Source organism: Gadus chalcogrammus, chromosome 3, assembly GCF_026213295.1.
Source record: "Gadus chalcogrammus isolate NIFS_2021 chromosome 3, NIFS_Gcha_1.0, whole genome shotgun sequence".
NCBI lineage: Eukaryota > Metazoa > Chordata > Actinopteri > Gadiformes > Gadidae > Gadus > Gadus chalcogrammus.
Genome location: NC_079414.1, coordinates 23,477,880 through 23,494,384, shown reverse-complemented (window position 1 = coordinate 23,494,384; position 16,505 = coordinate 23,477,880). Strand labels below are relative to the sequence as shown.

Sequence of the window (16,505 nt, the reverse complement as noted above, 5' to 3'; positions counted from 1 at the left end):
GTGCTGAACCACATGACCCACTGCCAGGCCGGCAAGTCCTGTCAGGGTGAGTGTCTCCGCCTCATGAGGTCGTTGTGTACGTTCACCCACACTGCTCCCTCACCCACACTGCTCCCTCACCCACCCTACTGCCTCACCCACCCTACTGCCTCACCCACCCTACTGCCTCACCCACCCTACTGCCTCACCCATCCTGCTGCCTCACCCACCCTACTGCCTCCCCCACCCTACTGCCTCCCCCACCCTACTGCCTCCCCCACCCTACTGCCTCACCCACCCTACTGCCTGACCCTGCCATACTGCCTCACCCACCCTACTGCCTCACCCACCCTGCTGCCTCACCCACCCTACTGCCTCACCCACCCTACTGCCTCACCCACCCTACTGCCTCACCCACCCTACTGCCTGACCTGCCATACTGCCTCACCCACCCTACTGCCTCACCCACCCTACTGCCTGACCTGCCATACTGCCTCACCCACCCTACTGCCTCACCCACCCTACTGCCTCACCCACCCTACTGCCTCACCCACCCTACTGCCTCACCCACCCTACTGCCTCACCCACCCTACTGCCTCACCCACCCTACTGCCTCACCCACCCTACTGCCTCAGGCACGATACTGCCTCACCAGTGGAGGCTTCTCCATTGAGGAGAGAGAGAAAGATCCTCCTTAACATTGTTGAGAATAATAAATGTAGATTGCCCAGACTATTGTAATGAATTAATGCCCTTAAATATGACTACTTTAATGACTTTGAATATATAATGTTCGTTTCCCTGGGGAAAGGGACATTAGCACCTCCTATCGCCTATTGACAATTACTTCAGGCCTCAGCCTCCGTTGACTCCCATTCATTTCCCACCCAATTGGGCTACTTTTAACCACGTTAGGCTGGGAAAATACTATACTATCCAATACTAGCGAACCAATTGTATTGGTGGCCCTGTTTGCTAATCAATAATAGCAAATCTCCAACGAGGGCTGTTCATGGTTTCAAAATCTTGATAGGGCAACCAAATGCCACGACAAGTTTCAAGTTGACGTTGGTGCTGCTATGCGACTTTCCTTGTTAGGCAGCATGCCTATAAATCAGGTTGTTTGAAATAATGTTCTCGTTCTTTTACTAGTTTGTTACTCTGACTGTACTTCTGTTTGATATTGTGGAGAGGGTGTGGAAAGGGTGAATGATTCAGAGCATGATGCATTTTAAATGGCATCACTTTTGGTCTTGAGTTTTTCTTAAGACAAATTGTAACTGAAAATAAACATAGCTAAATTAACACCAGTCACTTCAGTCATTGAGGGCAAAAATAGGCCCAGATTTTTCTATTTACTTTTACAAATCAAGAGTAGGCCTGATTTGACTAATGGGCTTTGCATCCTTTCCTTCTGTCCTTGTAGTCCATTTCAAAGACATGCTGCCCACCAGCTTTCAAATTGCAGTGATGCCACTCGTGGCTCTGTATCAATTTTATTCACATAACTATCCCTCCCCACTATTTTGTAGTTCACCAAAACACCCTGAAACAACTTGAGTCTCACATACTTATTCCACCATACACCAACAGTGCAAGCAGGCCAATGGCAACCAAGCGCGCAGTCCTTCCCCCCTAACTTTAAAAACCACCAGCCGCCACTGTGCCTCACCCACCCTACTGGCTATCATAATTAACACGGATTCACGCTGCGATCTGACGCGGGGAACTAAAGACACAATCCCTGTAGTGAGTCCTAGTGTCTCCTAGTTTTTTATAACAGCTGTGGAGTCAGGCAGCAGCACTTTTCTAAAGTCTTCGTTCTGTGAATATTTCTACAGGATAGGCCATTTTCAAAGTACCCAGCCATGAACAGCAGGGTACAACTTGACAACTAAAATGCAATTAAACCTGATGAGTCAAGTTTCCGAAATTCTCCAATGAATACAAAATTGATATCGCTGTGTATCCCTCTAGTAGTCAACCAAAAAAGCAGTAAAAATCAGCATTGTGTGTGATGAGCACATGGACTGTATAACAAACATTAAACTTAACTTCTGTATTTGTTAATTGGAAACTATCAAATCTAAGAAGGCCTTGATTTATAGTTCCTTGTCAGTGCTTTAATCTCAAATAATAACTTGAAGCAGATGTAGAATCTAAATATCGGCAATATTGGCAATTTATTCCCCAACAGTGGAAATTCTTCAATAGTCAGTCGTCTTGGAACTTGGAACCTTGGAAACATTAGGGTCAAACGTGGAACAAGAATTAGAAAATACTCTTTGACCCAACAAATTGTAAAAATGAATACATACAACCATAAACTATATAATTAAATAAACATTCTCTTTCAAATAAAAGAAGAAAAGGACGAAAACATTAAATTAAGCAGTAAACGCAAACACACACATCACATATAACACTCAACAGGTAAACGAACATCCTCTGCAACATATTGACCAAAAAAACGGATGGGTGGTTTAAACTCATATTTATCAAAATATAGATTGTGCAAGATAACTAAAACACTGCTCACCTTGGAACCATTAGGGTCAAACATGAAACAAGATGGCGCACACACGAACTACGTTGGCCCACACACACAAGCTCCATGGGGGCACTGCTGTGGATACTGACCAGGGGAGCCCTGAGATCTGCAGTGGATACTGACCAGGGGAGCCCTGAGGCCTGCAGTTGGAGTCTTCCTGAGACGACACCTTTCACACTGCTCACACCAAGCCTTGATGTCCTGGAACATTCTTGGCCAGTAAAATCTCTCTCTTATCATCTGCAACGTCCTCTCAAATCCTAGATGCCCTGAGTCATCGTGGAGAGCAGTCCTGACCATTGCACGTAGCTTCTCTGGCAACACCAACTGCTCCACTACTCCCCTTTGGCCGTCTTGGATGCGGCGGTACATGATACCGTCCCTTACTACCACTCTCCTCCACTCTTTTAAGAGAAGGCACACTTGCCCACCACCACTTAATCTCTCGCTGCGGTTTGGTTTGTGGTTTAAAGATTTAAAGTGCAAGACGGGGCCAATGACAGGGTCCTCCTTCTGCCCCACACGGATCTCCTGTTTTGTCATGGCAGGCAGGGATTCTGTCCCCACCTCTTTATAGGGCTCACTAGACGTTGGCCGTTGAAGGTTTGGTGGTTGAGGGTCTTCAGCGGTCTTTCCAGGGGAGCCGCCTGGTTCTTGGGTGGGCTGTGCCTCTATGTGCTCATTCTCACTGGTAGTTACCTGCTGAGGACAGGTTCGTAGGACCTGCGTGACCTCCTGGCTGGACATATGGGAGAGGGCGTCAGCATTTGCGTTACTCCATCCCCTTCGATACTGAATGTCAAAGTCGAATGCAGAAAGCCGAGACACCCACCGCTGGCCTGTTGCATCCAGCTTTGCAGAGGACATCACATATTTGAGTGGGTTGTTGTCCGTTTGGACAGAGAATGGACGCCCAATCTCTTCTTTCCCCTTATTTTCTTTCTGGGATCACCAGATGTGAGGCGGTATAAAGGAGCAGCTATACTTGAGTAGCCTTCAACGTACCGCCTGTAATATCCAGCGAACCCCAAGAACTCCAGTAATTCCTTCCGATTAGTGGGCCTCTCCCAGTCCTTTACCCTGCTGATCTTCTCTGGGTCTGTCTTGATCCCCTCTGCAGACACCAAGTGACCCAAGTACTGGACCTCTTTCCTCACAAGAAGGCACTTGGAGGGCTTCAACTTCAAGCCATGTTCCTGAAGCCTGTCTAAAACTAGCTGCAATCTCTCCAGGTGTTCTTCAAAAGTTTTGGAGAACATTATGAGGTCGTCGAGATAGATCAGAAGGTGGGTGAAGTTCAAATCCCCAAAGCAGCAGGTCATGAGTCTCTGGAAGGTGGACGGAGCATTCTGCAGCCCAAAGGGCATTCTGTTGGGCTCAAACCGCCCCATGGGAGTGCTGAATGCTGTTTTGTGCTTGTCATGCTCTGCCACCTCCACCTGCCAGTAACCAGATGTGAGGTCAAGTGTGGAGAAGTACTTTGCTTGGCCCAGAGCTTCCAGAGCCTCCTCTATTCTCGGCAAGGGGAATGCATCTCTCGTGTTGTAGGAGTTTAGCTTCCTGTAGTCTACGCACAACCTTAGTGACCCATCTTTCTTAGTGATAATCACTACTGGGGAAGCATATGGACTCTTACTAGGCCTGATGACTCCTGTTGCCTCCATCTCCGTCCACAGTTTCCTCACATCTTGCCACTGTGCAGGCGGAATCTTGCGGTACGGCAGTCGAAATGGCTTAGGGTCAGCCAGGGGTATGTCATGTTGCACTGTTTTTGTGTGGCCATAGTCCAGGGGATGCTGGGAGGAAAACGCCTACATTCCTCTCCACTAGCTGGTTAAGGAGGGAGCGCTGGTGTTCTTTTTCGACCGCTGCTCACTTACGTCCACCTTACAATTTGCCACTACTTGGTCCAGACTCAGCTATTACTACCATTGCTATGACAGCTACTCTGCTTGTCGTCTGAAAATTCCACAACATGGTCCACCAGGAATGCATTGGCCGGATGTGTGTGTGGCCTTATCACAATAGCATGCTGGGACAGGTTCATCAGCCTGACAGGGGCACAGCCCCTCTTTACATCAGCACAGACTTTAGCAACCAGGAGATTCTGGGGAAGCTGTAGGGAGGAGTTGCCTTCAATCAGGGCAGTATACGTCTTTTGCCGTGGGCCAGCTTTTATCTCACACCTTAAGTCTCTTTCTTTCCCTGCAGGAATCCGTATCTTACGGCCAGTATACACAGCAGGGCCCACCATGTCATCTGCTGCACCATAGTCAGTGCCGTCAATCTCCAGTAGAGCGGTGTACCACTCTGGGTGGTTTTCCTTACCCCTATGAAGAAACTGCTGGCCGTAGGCTGCTCTTAGGTGCCTCCTGGAGGCACGGGTGACATTTGTTCCCATGAGCAAAGGAACAGAGGAGCGGTACTCAGAATCAGGGACAACAAAGGCAGGCACAGTCTTGAACTCTTTCCCCAGTGCTTTCAAATGAATGTGCAGGACACAATAGTACGGCACACTCGGACCGGCTGCGCCCTCTATGGGTATTTTAGAAGGCTGCAGCTTTTGGTTCTTAAGGATTGGGTGGTTGCACCAATATCCATAAGTAATACTGGTTATCTGAGAGCCAGAGTCAATGAGAGCTTTGCACTTCATCCCATTGACCTCTACCTCCCCCTCATTCCTAGGATCCACTAATGGGGTGTCCTCACCGACAGTTTCCTTACTCTGCCGTGGGGGGTCTTGCTGCTCGCCCATGGTTTCCCCTGCGACCACAGGCTCTAGGCATTTAAATGCTGAACTGAATTGGGTGTGTTCTCCTCTGCAAGTGTCATTGGCTGTTGTTGGCGAGTCCGGGATAGATTTGGATCAGGGAGCACGGCTCTGCAGACCCGGGCTGTATGACCTTGCTTCCCACACCGGTAGCATGCAAAACTTGAGTTCTGGTTTGCAGTGCCAGCAGGTGCCTGGACCCTTAATGGGGGAACAGTGGGTGGGGCATCAATTTTTGATTCCAGATGAGACAGCTTGGCCATCTGCTCCTCTTGGTTAGCAGTCAATCTCTTGATCATCTCTGTCAACTTTGACCACTCTGTGTTATGCTGGCGCACACTCTGTGTCAAGATGGCGCACACACGAACTACGTTGGCCCACAAGGGACACAATATTCAAATCGCTGTAAACAGCGCCACATGGTGGCCTGTCTAATTAACAACCTTACATCTACCCCTTCTTTACTTGATGGCGTCCCAGTCATCAGAATAAGCAAAACAGAACACTGATTGCTATGCACAGAACAGTCAGTTAAACAGCAGTCAATGAAAACAAACAAAAACCGTGATGACTATGTGTCCTGCATTGAGAGTGTGTGTGCACCAAGGGCCTCTCGGGATATGGCTTCATTGTTTTACGTAAGCCCTGCTGCTCTTCTTGCCTTGGCCCTTTGCCACAACTCCCATCCCCTTTCTCTCTTTCTCCGGCCGTCCTCTGACATCAAGACTCGCAAGATAACTTTTTTGGGGGACGTCGGGTCCTCTGTGGGTTTCTCCTAGCACTTGTCTTTTCCTCCTCTCCTTGATCCATTTGTCCATTATCCAAATCCTCTTCCTCCATTACTGTGTGTCTATCCACCTGCCCGTCTGTTGTCCAAGGTAGAACGGTCTCCACAACTTCCTCTGTATCGTACATCTCCTCATCCTCTGCTGTATCCGACTCAACCTCCTCTCCTGTCACTTCACCAGCCTGTTCCACTGGAAGGAACATACACTGTGTAGGGAGGTTGCGGTGCAGCACTCTCTCCCTTTCACCATCTTCTGATCGCACCACATACACAGGCGTTCTGGGCTGTTTCTTCACTTTTACCAATGTCCTTCACTAGGAAATTGTTAGTAGGTTAACAATTCACCTGAGGGAGCCTTTCTTCATTGATGCTATGTTAAGTTTGGCTGAGTCATCTAAATATGAGCTGATTGCTCAGTGAAGCCAAACAGCCAAAGGGCCCGTAGGTCTGTCTAATTTGAGGAACTGCCAAAAGTGTTTCAAATTTGTGAAAGCGTAAACAGTGTAATTGTATGTATTTGCACATTGTCCACGAAGCTTGAAGCCATCATAATCGTTGTCCTTCTGCGGATGCAGCAGCAGCTCGCTGGGCAGCAAGGCAATGTGCTCCAGGTCCTGGCTCTCATATGTCCAGGCTGCTATCGTCCCTCAGATTAGCTGCTAGACTGTTGAGCAAGCCACAGCTCCAAAGCAGAACAAGCGATTGTATCTTACACCATGGACATTCCTTTTCTCGTGTGGGAAACGTTCATCCGACCGTGGCCTCAAGTTGATTCTTTTGCTGCAGATCTAGTTCTTATTGTTTTGCCTAGGTTATTACTGAGGAGCATGCAAGAGTTTGGATGGTGTGTTCTGTGCATAAACAAGTGCCGGTCACCCCAGGCATACATCAAAATATTTGATGAAAAAGTGAGTGAGAACTTGATGAATGCTGGCAACCTGCAGATCTGAACTGTTGCCTCCCTCTTGCTTGCTCACTGGCGCGCTCTCTCTCTCTCTATCTCTCTCTGTCTCTGTCTCTGTCTCTCTCTCTCTCTCTCTAGTGGCTCACTGTGCGTCGTCCAGACAGATCATCTCTCACTGGAAGAACTGCACACGGCACGACTGTCCTGTGTGTCTTCCGCTCAAGAACGCCAGTGACAAACGCACCCAGCAGCGTGAGTACACGGCCTCCTGGGCCAATGTCTGCAACAGCAAATGAATCAAACAAGTCTGTCTTTATAATGGAAGAAATATAATGATGAAGTCATGTTATATTATTCATATGTTTAACACAAACTTTCTGTCCTCCCAACTTTAGTACCAATTTAAAAACGCTCCACATGAACCGCCTCTGTACTGAACTGAAATGCTTGTTCATGGTCTTTATTTTCATCTCAAGTTCGCTTAAATCATGGATTAATTGGCTCTGGCCTATCGTATAAAGTCTTTGTTTTCTCTCGACTGCTGCCCCCTCAAAAACAATTTGGAGTTTATTCTGTAAAATGAGTTGGGTGCAACCCGCCTTCCTCTTCCTCTTGATGTTCTTTGACGCGTCCTTCAACACTCAGTGCTGTGCTCCAGCCTCTTTGGTCGTTAGTTTGTTCGCACGGGGGTGAGAACAACGCCACGGCTTGTGCGTAATATGCGTAATATACTTGTTCTCTCCAGCCAACACAAGTAACTAAATTTGTATTCTAATACAAAAGTAATTTATTGAACCACTCCCAACGCTCTTCCCAATCCCATGTCGTCAGTGGGTGCCGGCCAGACCCCCCTAGACCCTAGCTCCATGCAGAGGGCCTATGCGGCCTTGGGGCTGCTCTACAGCAGCCAGACACCAGGGCAAACCCAGGCTCAAGGGGCCGGGCAGACGTCGGGAGCAACCAACGCACACACCCAGCAAACACTGCCGCAGCAGTTGAGACCCATCAATGCAATTGGTAAAGTTTGTTTACCTCTTCAGCAACATTTCCCATAATACTCCTCATAATATCACAGTCCCTTAAATTAATTCAAACTACTTTTATTCCATGTTTCGCTTGTTTTATTGGGTTATATATTTATGGTGTGAAATGGAAACCCCTTTAACCATCTCACAATGTTAAACATTGATGTCATCGCCCGGGGCACAGTGCTGGCTCAAAGCCTGAAGGCCCCGGGGGCTGAACCCTGGCCGGGGGGACCTTGTGTGTATGCATGTTCTCCCCGTGTCCACGTGGATTTCCTCCAGGTGCTCCAGTTTCCTTGCACGCCATGAAGACCATAGAGACATACATTTTGGGTTTATACACCTGCGTGTGCAGTAAAAACGCTGCACCATTGAGACATACATGTTGAGTTTATACTTCTACATGTGTAGTAAAAAGGCTGCACCTTTGAGACATACATGCTGGGTTTATACTCCTGCTTGTGCAGTAAAAAAGGCTGCACCACAAAGACCATAGTGACATACATGTTGGGTTTATACTCTAACTTGTGCACTCAAACAAGTAACAGCAGTCAAAGAGGCTGCACCATAAAGATTATTGAGACCAGTGGCGATTTCTCTAAGACTGCAAGGGAAGCTCAGCTTCCCCTAAAATTTCGAACATTAAATTGTCAAATATGTATTGTTGTGTTAACATTTCATTGACTACAAATTCGTTAAAATACGTTCATGTCGAAGACGAGTTCGATAAGAATCTTATCCAAGACTGACTCGATTTTGTTAACTTCTCATACATTCCCGTAATGTCAATGCATTAGACCGTAGAAGCCGAGCGTCCATTCACTTCAATGAGACTGCATGGAACAGTTTTTTTCATTGCCTCGAAACTCGACGGTCATTGGATAAATGCCCAGATTTGTCCCGCCCCCGGACGCTCAGCGTCTCTGGGGGTGGATGGAGCAGTGGGCTGGCCTGTGCTAGCCTGGACGCTGGGCTTCCGCGTTATGATTGGAGGATCAGTCGAAAGTCTGAATCACTTTTTGATTGACAGCTATTTTGAGATATACACAGTCACTTCACTATCTGAGTTCAGTCCCATCGCGGATTTTGCAAGTAAAGTCTCATGACAAACTGCAACACATTTCTTGGTATTTGCTTGGCGAAATTGCTTCCATTATTAATTTCTTACACTGTGAATAAAACACATTTATTGTATTTCCTTGTTTCAGTTTAACATACTTTCCACATTTCCTTGTTCCGAGATTAATATCGTTTCGTTAGTTTGTTCATTTATACTGTTGGCTAGGTCGGAGTGAACTAGCCAGCTAGCATTTTCTTGAAAAGGAACGGAGGGCCGAATTGAGGTATAAATAAATTGACAACTATTTTGATGTAGGCCAAAAATGAGCTTCCCCTCTTTAAAAGACCAGCAGCCGCCACTGATTGAGACATACATGTTGCGGTTATATTCCAGCTTGGGCACTCGACCAAGACATCAGCAGTAATAGAGGCTGCCGATGGGTCAAATGCAGAGATCTCATTTTGTTGTGTAGTACATGTGCAATGACAATAACTAGGATTCTTCTCCATATCCAAAGGATCTCAAATGATTGTCATGCGATGCTATGTCTTTGTCATTAAAGGAAACCAGATGGCCCCCGGAGGCACGGGGATCGGCGGGCCCACGTCCAAACCGAGCAACGTCCACGTCGACCCCTCCCTCCCCAACGCATTCAACACTAACAAGTCAGTCCCGTATCATTGGTACATTGTCATTTCCGAAACCTCACTCATTCTGCATAATACTTTGCAGGGATGCATATATTCATAGCTTCTTCGTATGCAACAGTGGATGATCAAATTAGTTTAGAGACATCTGACCCTTAGTGCACTCCTAACTATCCCAATTTTTATTTATTTATTTTATTTATTTATTTAGCACACATTCACAATAATGGTGCAAGGAGGGAACGAAGCCCAATGGGCTTGTACAAGAGTTCCACCCCTGTCAATAATCACAAACAAATAATATTTATAAGGCTAACAAATAAACTTTAGAAAATAAGGAGACAAAGTACATAAATAAATAAAAAATAATCAAAATTCAGTAATAAGATGATTCATGAAAGGATAAGATGTTTTTTAAGCTGCTTTTTGAAGAGTGAGTGGGATATTTAATTGCTGACTGAGCATGGTGCTGATGGAGCATATCTGTTCGAATGTGAGAAGAATCGCTTCTGAATGATACATAATTTTTTGAGATGGTTGGGATATGAAGCTGCCCAGACCAGATTACAGTAATTCAAATAAGGAAACAAAAAGCTATCATATAACGTTAAATGAGCAGAAGGATGAATTAGAGGACACACTTTTCTTAATATGCCCATCATCTTCGTGGACCTTTTGCAAACCAAGTCTATATGATATGACCAGTTAAGTCTTTCATCAACTAAAATTCCCCAAAATTTGGTAGCTTTTACTTGCATCATTTCTGATCCATTAATGAATACTTTTGCTTGTTCTTTGGGGTAAGACTTGTTTGTGTTGCAAAAGATCACAAAGTTACATTTATTCACGTTAAGTGTTAAATTATTCATTTGAAACCATTTGGTAATAGAGAATAATTCATAATTTACACAGTTAATCAAATAATTAAAGTCATTATGAGTTGCTATAAGATTAGTGTCATCAGCAAATAATGCAGGAAAAAGATGTTTACAAGACATGGCTAAATCGTTTATGTAAATCAAAAATAATAAAGGGCCCAGTATTGAACCCTGTGGCACCCATGTATGATTCTGGACTTGGTAGAAGAATAGCCATTAAGCGACACATATTGTTGTCTGTTAGTTAGATAATTTTTAAACCATTTCAGGGCAATATCCTCCACTCCAATCGAATGCTTAAGTCTAAGAAGATCCCAATGGCAAACTTACTAGTATCCATGGCGGATGAAATTATGTTAGTTAGCTCGAGTAAGGCATGCTCTGTTGAATGTTTTTTACGGAATCCATACTGGTGAGCATATAGGATCTTGTTTACAGTTAAGTGCTTGGATATTCTTGCATAAACTAATTTTTCCAATAATTTAGAGATGCAAGGCAGGATGGATATAGGTCTATATTTTCCAAAATCAACAGTATCACCTGTTTTGAAAACAGGGATAACTTTAGCAATTTTAAGATCGAGGGGAATAATTCCAGATTGGAGTGATAAAGAAAGAATATGGGTTAGCGGTTGAATTAAATGATCAATGGTTTCTTTGATCAAGACGCTCTTTATGCCATCATGACCTGGGGCTGAATTCTTTAATTCCATTATGATATTATGGACTTCCTGTGAAGTTGGAGGTACAAAGGTATTGAGAGGAGAATATTGCCCCTTAATCAAGTTACAAGGGTTCTCATTTGTATCCAAGATACTTGATGCCAGATCCGAGCCAACATTAACAAAAAAAGTATTAAAGCCATCAGCTATTTCGTTAGGGTTAGAGAGGATACTCTCTTTCCCACGCATCTCTGCAGGTGCAGTTGCTGCCGATTTCTTGCGATTCAACAAATGATTAATGAGGTTCCAGGTTGACTTAATATCGTTTGAAGCTTGGGTGAATTTTACTGCATAATATTTTTTTTTGCTTTCCTTATATCTGCTATAAATTTGTTTTTATATTTCTTATAAGTTTCTATGTTAGAAGGGATGGAGTTTGTAATAGCTTTCCTATAGAGTTTATTTTTTTTACGGGAGCGTTTCTTCAGATCTTCAGTAATCCAAGGTCTCCCTTTTGCAGAATTAATTTTAGACTTATGGCTGCTCATCGGAAAAGATGATTTTAGAGCTGAATTAATAAGTAGGTGATAAGCTGCATCAACATCATTTAGCCCAAGAACCTCATCCCAAGAGACGTACCTGATGGCTGTTTTGAAAGATTGCAGGTTATTTCTGGTGAATTTACGAAATTGAAATTGGCCACAAGTAGAATTAGTACCTTTAGCATTAGGAGGATCAATAGCATGAACAATCTGAAATACCGGAAGATGATCTGAAATATCACACATCAATAAACCCGGAGTGATTTCATAATCCAGAGAATTAAAAAGAATGTTGTCAATTAAAGATTCTGATGATCTAGTAATACGAGATGGCTTTGTAATTAAGGGATAAAAATTAACAGAGTAAAGTGTGTTCAGAAAGACTGTTATGGATACCAGATCCTCTTTGAGCAAGTTAATATTGAAATCCCCCAATAATGCACACAATTTATTTTCCTTGTTAATGATTTCTAAAGTAGAATACATGCGTAATTAAACGTATTTATATCTGAATCGGGTGGCCTATAAATACAACCGACTATCATGTTTTTTTTATTACCTAATGCAATGTCGATAATACAGTTTCCAAAAGGATCGAATCGAACTCGATACTCAAATCCTTTCTTGTGATGAAATTATAAACATTTGAGACAAACAAAGAAACTCCTCCTGTTCTGTTGTTTCTGCAGGAGTGAGTCGAATTATAGTTCGACAAAGGATAAAGACTCACAATATCATAATTTAACCATGTTTCAGAAAAAGCTAAAACTGAAAATGAGTGTGACAGTGTTGATAGATATAGTTTCAAACAATCATAGTTTTTAGGCAGACTGCGTATATTCAAATGAAAAGTAGAAAATACATTTTTGACCCCCTCATGAAACATAATATTGAGCTGTGATTCAGTGAAATAATCACATGACAGTTTAGCAGAGTTTGTGGCATTATAAATCATATCAGGATTAAAGAAAGTCTCATAAATTCCATCATTGTCCGTATTGAGCTCAAATGGATAGAATGTATGAGAGACTGTTGCGGCGTCTAAAGGGAATGAGACAGAAGAGGACATAGAGTAGGAAGAGATTAATACCTTGATATCTTGAGAGACAAGGATAACTTTTGGCCAGACACTGGTGAAGACACGGTCCATATTTAAATAAAGTATAATGGATCCTACAGTGATCGCAGTAGTAGGCCAGCTGCAGTGACAGACAAGCCGTCCTATATGTTTCATCATACTGCTCCAGATCATTGATCTCCCTTATGACAAGCACCTTTTCTTCATCCGGTGAGGCTCCATTAAGTCTAACGGAGACTTTACAATTCCTTGTCCACGTAGACTTGATCTTATTTTCTTTCCTGAGTCTGCGGGCTAGTCTGGCAATATCAAAAAAAAATTCCGTAAGGTGCTCGTTAAGGTAAACGCCGGTCCCCTTCAGCTTGCGTCCTTGCTTCAGTAACTCCGATTTGTGTTTTCTACTCACAAATCGTATTATGATCGCCGGAGGCTGCTGCGCGTTGGTTTGTTTGCGGGGGAAAACGTGACAATCTGCGATGTGTTGGTGTTGAATAGGCAGGTCCCTGCCACTGAGGAATTGAACGACCTGGGTCTCCAGCGTCTCCAACTCGGCCTGCGGGGAATCCCCTCCGGGTGCAGCCAAGGCTGTGACGTTTGCATAGGAGCAGTGTCTGGTCTTCAACCCGGTGATTATCACATCATAAATGCGCGAGTATTGTTCAAATTCATCCATTCTGACTTTCAGGTTTACTATTTCCCGATCCTTCTCTTTGTTCTCGTTTTTAAGACTGATCAGTTGCTTTTGGAGGCCGTCTACCTGTTCAAACAACTTGAGTATCTGTGTTTGCTGCAAGGCAATTTTGCCAATCTCTTGTAGAATGTTGCTCAGAGATTGCTTAATTTCATCCATCTCTTTTGATTTTTTAGCGGGCATTCTCCTTTCAAAAAATAATCTTAAATAAGTACTTTTGAACTCCAATCTTTAGTAAAACAGCTCAAATGAGCTGCACAGGTACACAGGTGACTTCAGTGTCAGCCATCTTGGATGGCTTAATTGGCTGCTCCAGCTGTGAGAAGAAGAAAAGGAAGGAGGGCTCCCTCTTCAAGGTTTCTTCCCTTGGCCTTGTCGACTTGTTTCTGGCTGTAGGGTTGCAGGGTGTTGTATAATGTGGGCCAGACAAGCCCTTTGAGAATCTAACGGTTTACGGGCTTTAGAAGCGAAACGCACTGACATGACTTACGGCCTGTTTTTCCCTATGATTCTCCCACCGACCCGCCTTTGGTTCTCCAGTCAGCTGCTCTCGGACGGCTCTTCTGTGGCCTCTAAGGGAAACTTACCCACGGCAGCTCCCCTCTCCGCCACCGGCACCAGGAAGACGTGGCATGAACACGTGACGCAGGACCTCCGCAATCACCTGGTCCACAAGCTGTACGTACACACACCTGCAGTAGATGTTCGCTATGCTTTCAATGCATGGCTACTGCACGCACCACTCATGAACAGTGGAACAGCTATCAATATCTGGTTGTAAATCATCTCCTATTGTGTTCAAAGAATGCTTGTCTGTAAGAGAGTTCTTGTGGGGAAGTTGGATCAACTGCAGGCTCTATCATTTGAGGAAGCTGAGGAAGTTGTTGGCCTGGGATATTTGTATTGTTGTAAGTAACACTGCTGAATCTCATCTCTCTCTCTCCCTCTACGCTCCGTCTCTGTCTCTCTCTCTCGTCTCTCTCTCTTGTATTATCTCTCTCTCTTGTCTTGTGTTCCCTGGGGCTGCAGAGTACAAGCCATATTCCCCACTCCGGACCCGGCAGCCCTGAAGGACTGGCGAATGGAGATCCTGGTGGCCTACGCCAAGAAGGTGGAAGGGGACATGTACGAGTCGGCGAACAGCAGGGTGAGTCTCTGGAAACGGGCTGCCACAAGGACAAACCTTGGCAGCTTCACTTCTGGGAAGGCATCTGACTCACTCTTTTAGAATCTGCAGTGATAAGAAAAGCAAAAGACACTCCTAAAGTTTATTTGATATATTCTGGTTCATTTCCCTCCTCTCCCCGTAGGACGAGTATTACCACTTCCTGGCTGAGAAGCTCTACAAAATCCAGAAGGAACTGGAAGAGAAGAGGCGCTCGCGGCTGCAGAAGCAGATCATTAATCAGGGCCCCCTGACCGCACAGGGGGGCAGCAGCCTGGCCTCCCAGTGCCCTGGGCCCCAGGCCACAGAGTGAGTGCACCTTCCCTACCTCCACCAGGGAGGGTGCTTTAGATTTTTTTCCCTGCCGTCCTGCCAGAAGATGTAGAGGGTAACACCCCTCTGACGCCCCAGCAACCGCTCTCCAGCCAGCCCCAGACCCCCAGTGCAGCGGCACTCATGTCCACTTCTTTCCCCAACACTCATTGCGGTTCTCCCTCATGGAGACTGTGGAGGTGGGGCGGCGTCTGGCCTGCAGGGGGAGTATGGAGCACCGGGTCTGCTGGGGTGATGGGGTCTGATTGCGGACAGGTGTCTGCAATCTGACCCAATCAGGAAGTGTGTATTTATGTGCCTGCTTGTCTTTCAGTGAGTGGTTGAGAGAGAGAGAAGGAAGACGCTCTCTGCGAGCCAGAGAGAGCGTCGTAAGACCATGAGACGGACGGAATGAACACTCAACGTTGTCCTTTTGTTCATGTGACATTGTGTTTGTTTGCCCCGAAGTGGAAATAAACACAGTTCGCTCCGTCTTCACTGAAGAACTGTGTCCTGACTCCCCTGAACCCGTTACAGTGGAGCCCAATGTGGGGCGGAGTCAATTAGGGAAAAATCGCCATTGGCCAGTGTCCTTGGATACCTGGCACAAACAGCGGAGCGTCAGACCCAGCTACAGCAGGCCCAGAACGAGGTCCTGGTGGAACTGGCCCGCTCCTTGGCCGCCGACCGGGAGGCCATGCGGGAGCTACTCGGCTCCGGAGAACGCGGAGGGGAAACCCGACCGGGGCGACAAATATATATCCCCAAAATGGGGGAGGCCGACGACCCAGAGGCCTTCCTGGAGACCTTCCGGGGGGTGGCCGAGGTCTCAGAGTGGCCGCCGCAGAGAGCATCTTCCTTCTCTCTCTCTCAACCACTCACTGAAAGACAAGCAGGCACATAAATACACACTTCCTGATTGGGTCAGATTGCAGACACCTGTCCGCAATCAGACCCCATCACCCCAGCAGACCCGGTGCTCCATGCTCCCCCTGCAGGCCAGACGCCGCCCCACCTCCACAGAGACCCATTGTTTGGCGTTGTTTTGCCCTGTGTTAGGATTGGTTCCTGTGGATTTGGGTTGGGATTGGTGTCTGTTGCTTTACTTAACTCCCACACAGTTCTTTCCCTCCATATCTAGCACTCATGCAACGCATTACACGCCCGCTGTCATTCACATATTGCTTCTGTTATCCATTCATTTCTAAAATAAAATCGGATACTTTTTTGTCTGTCTCTAAGCCGGATGGTCTCCCTCTATTGCTGTGATTTCACTAGGTTGTAACCGTACTGGTAAAGTCCGAAGGCTTCAGAATGCGTCCCTCCCCATCAGTAGGAGGGAGACTTTCAGAATTTAAAACTTCAGTATCAGTGTAACTGTTACTGCGACTGTTGGACACCAACTAGCGCAGCGCGATCGGCTGGTTGGCGTGAGTGGGAGGGAGGCCCAAGGTA

At 45.7% G+C, this 16,505-nt stretch overlaps 1 protein-coding gene across 2 annotated transcripts; it reads left to right on the top strand.

Moving 5' to 3' along the window:
- Positions 1–6: 6 nt before the first annotated feature.
- LOC130379794 (histone lysine acetyltransferase CREBBP-like) lies at positions 7–16,278 on the top strand. Of its 2 annotated transcripts, XM_056586838.1 has the most exons (7): positions 7–46; positions 7,130–7,243; positions 7,823–8,008; positions 9,639–9,741; positions 14,114–14,251; positions 14,603–14,720; positions 14,884–16,278. In XM_056586838.1, exons 1-7 carry the CDS (start codon positions 13–15, stop codon positions 15,049–15,051), a joined length of 861 nt encoding a protein of 286 aa, XP_056442813.1. In that variant the 5' UTR covers positions 7–12; the 3' UTR covers positions 15,052–16,278. The 2 variants fall into 2 exon arrangements, with proteins under 2 accessions (XP_056442813.1, XP_056442814.1); XM_056586839.1 differs by lacking the exon at positions 7,823–8,008.
- The last annotated feature ends 227 nt before the right edge of the window (positions 16,279–16,505 follow it).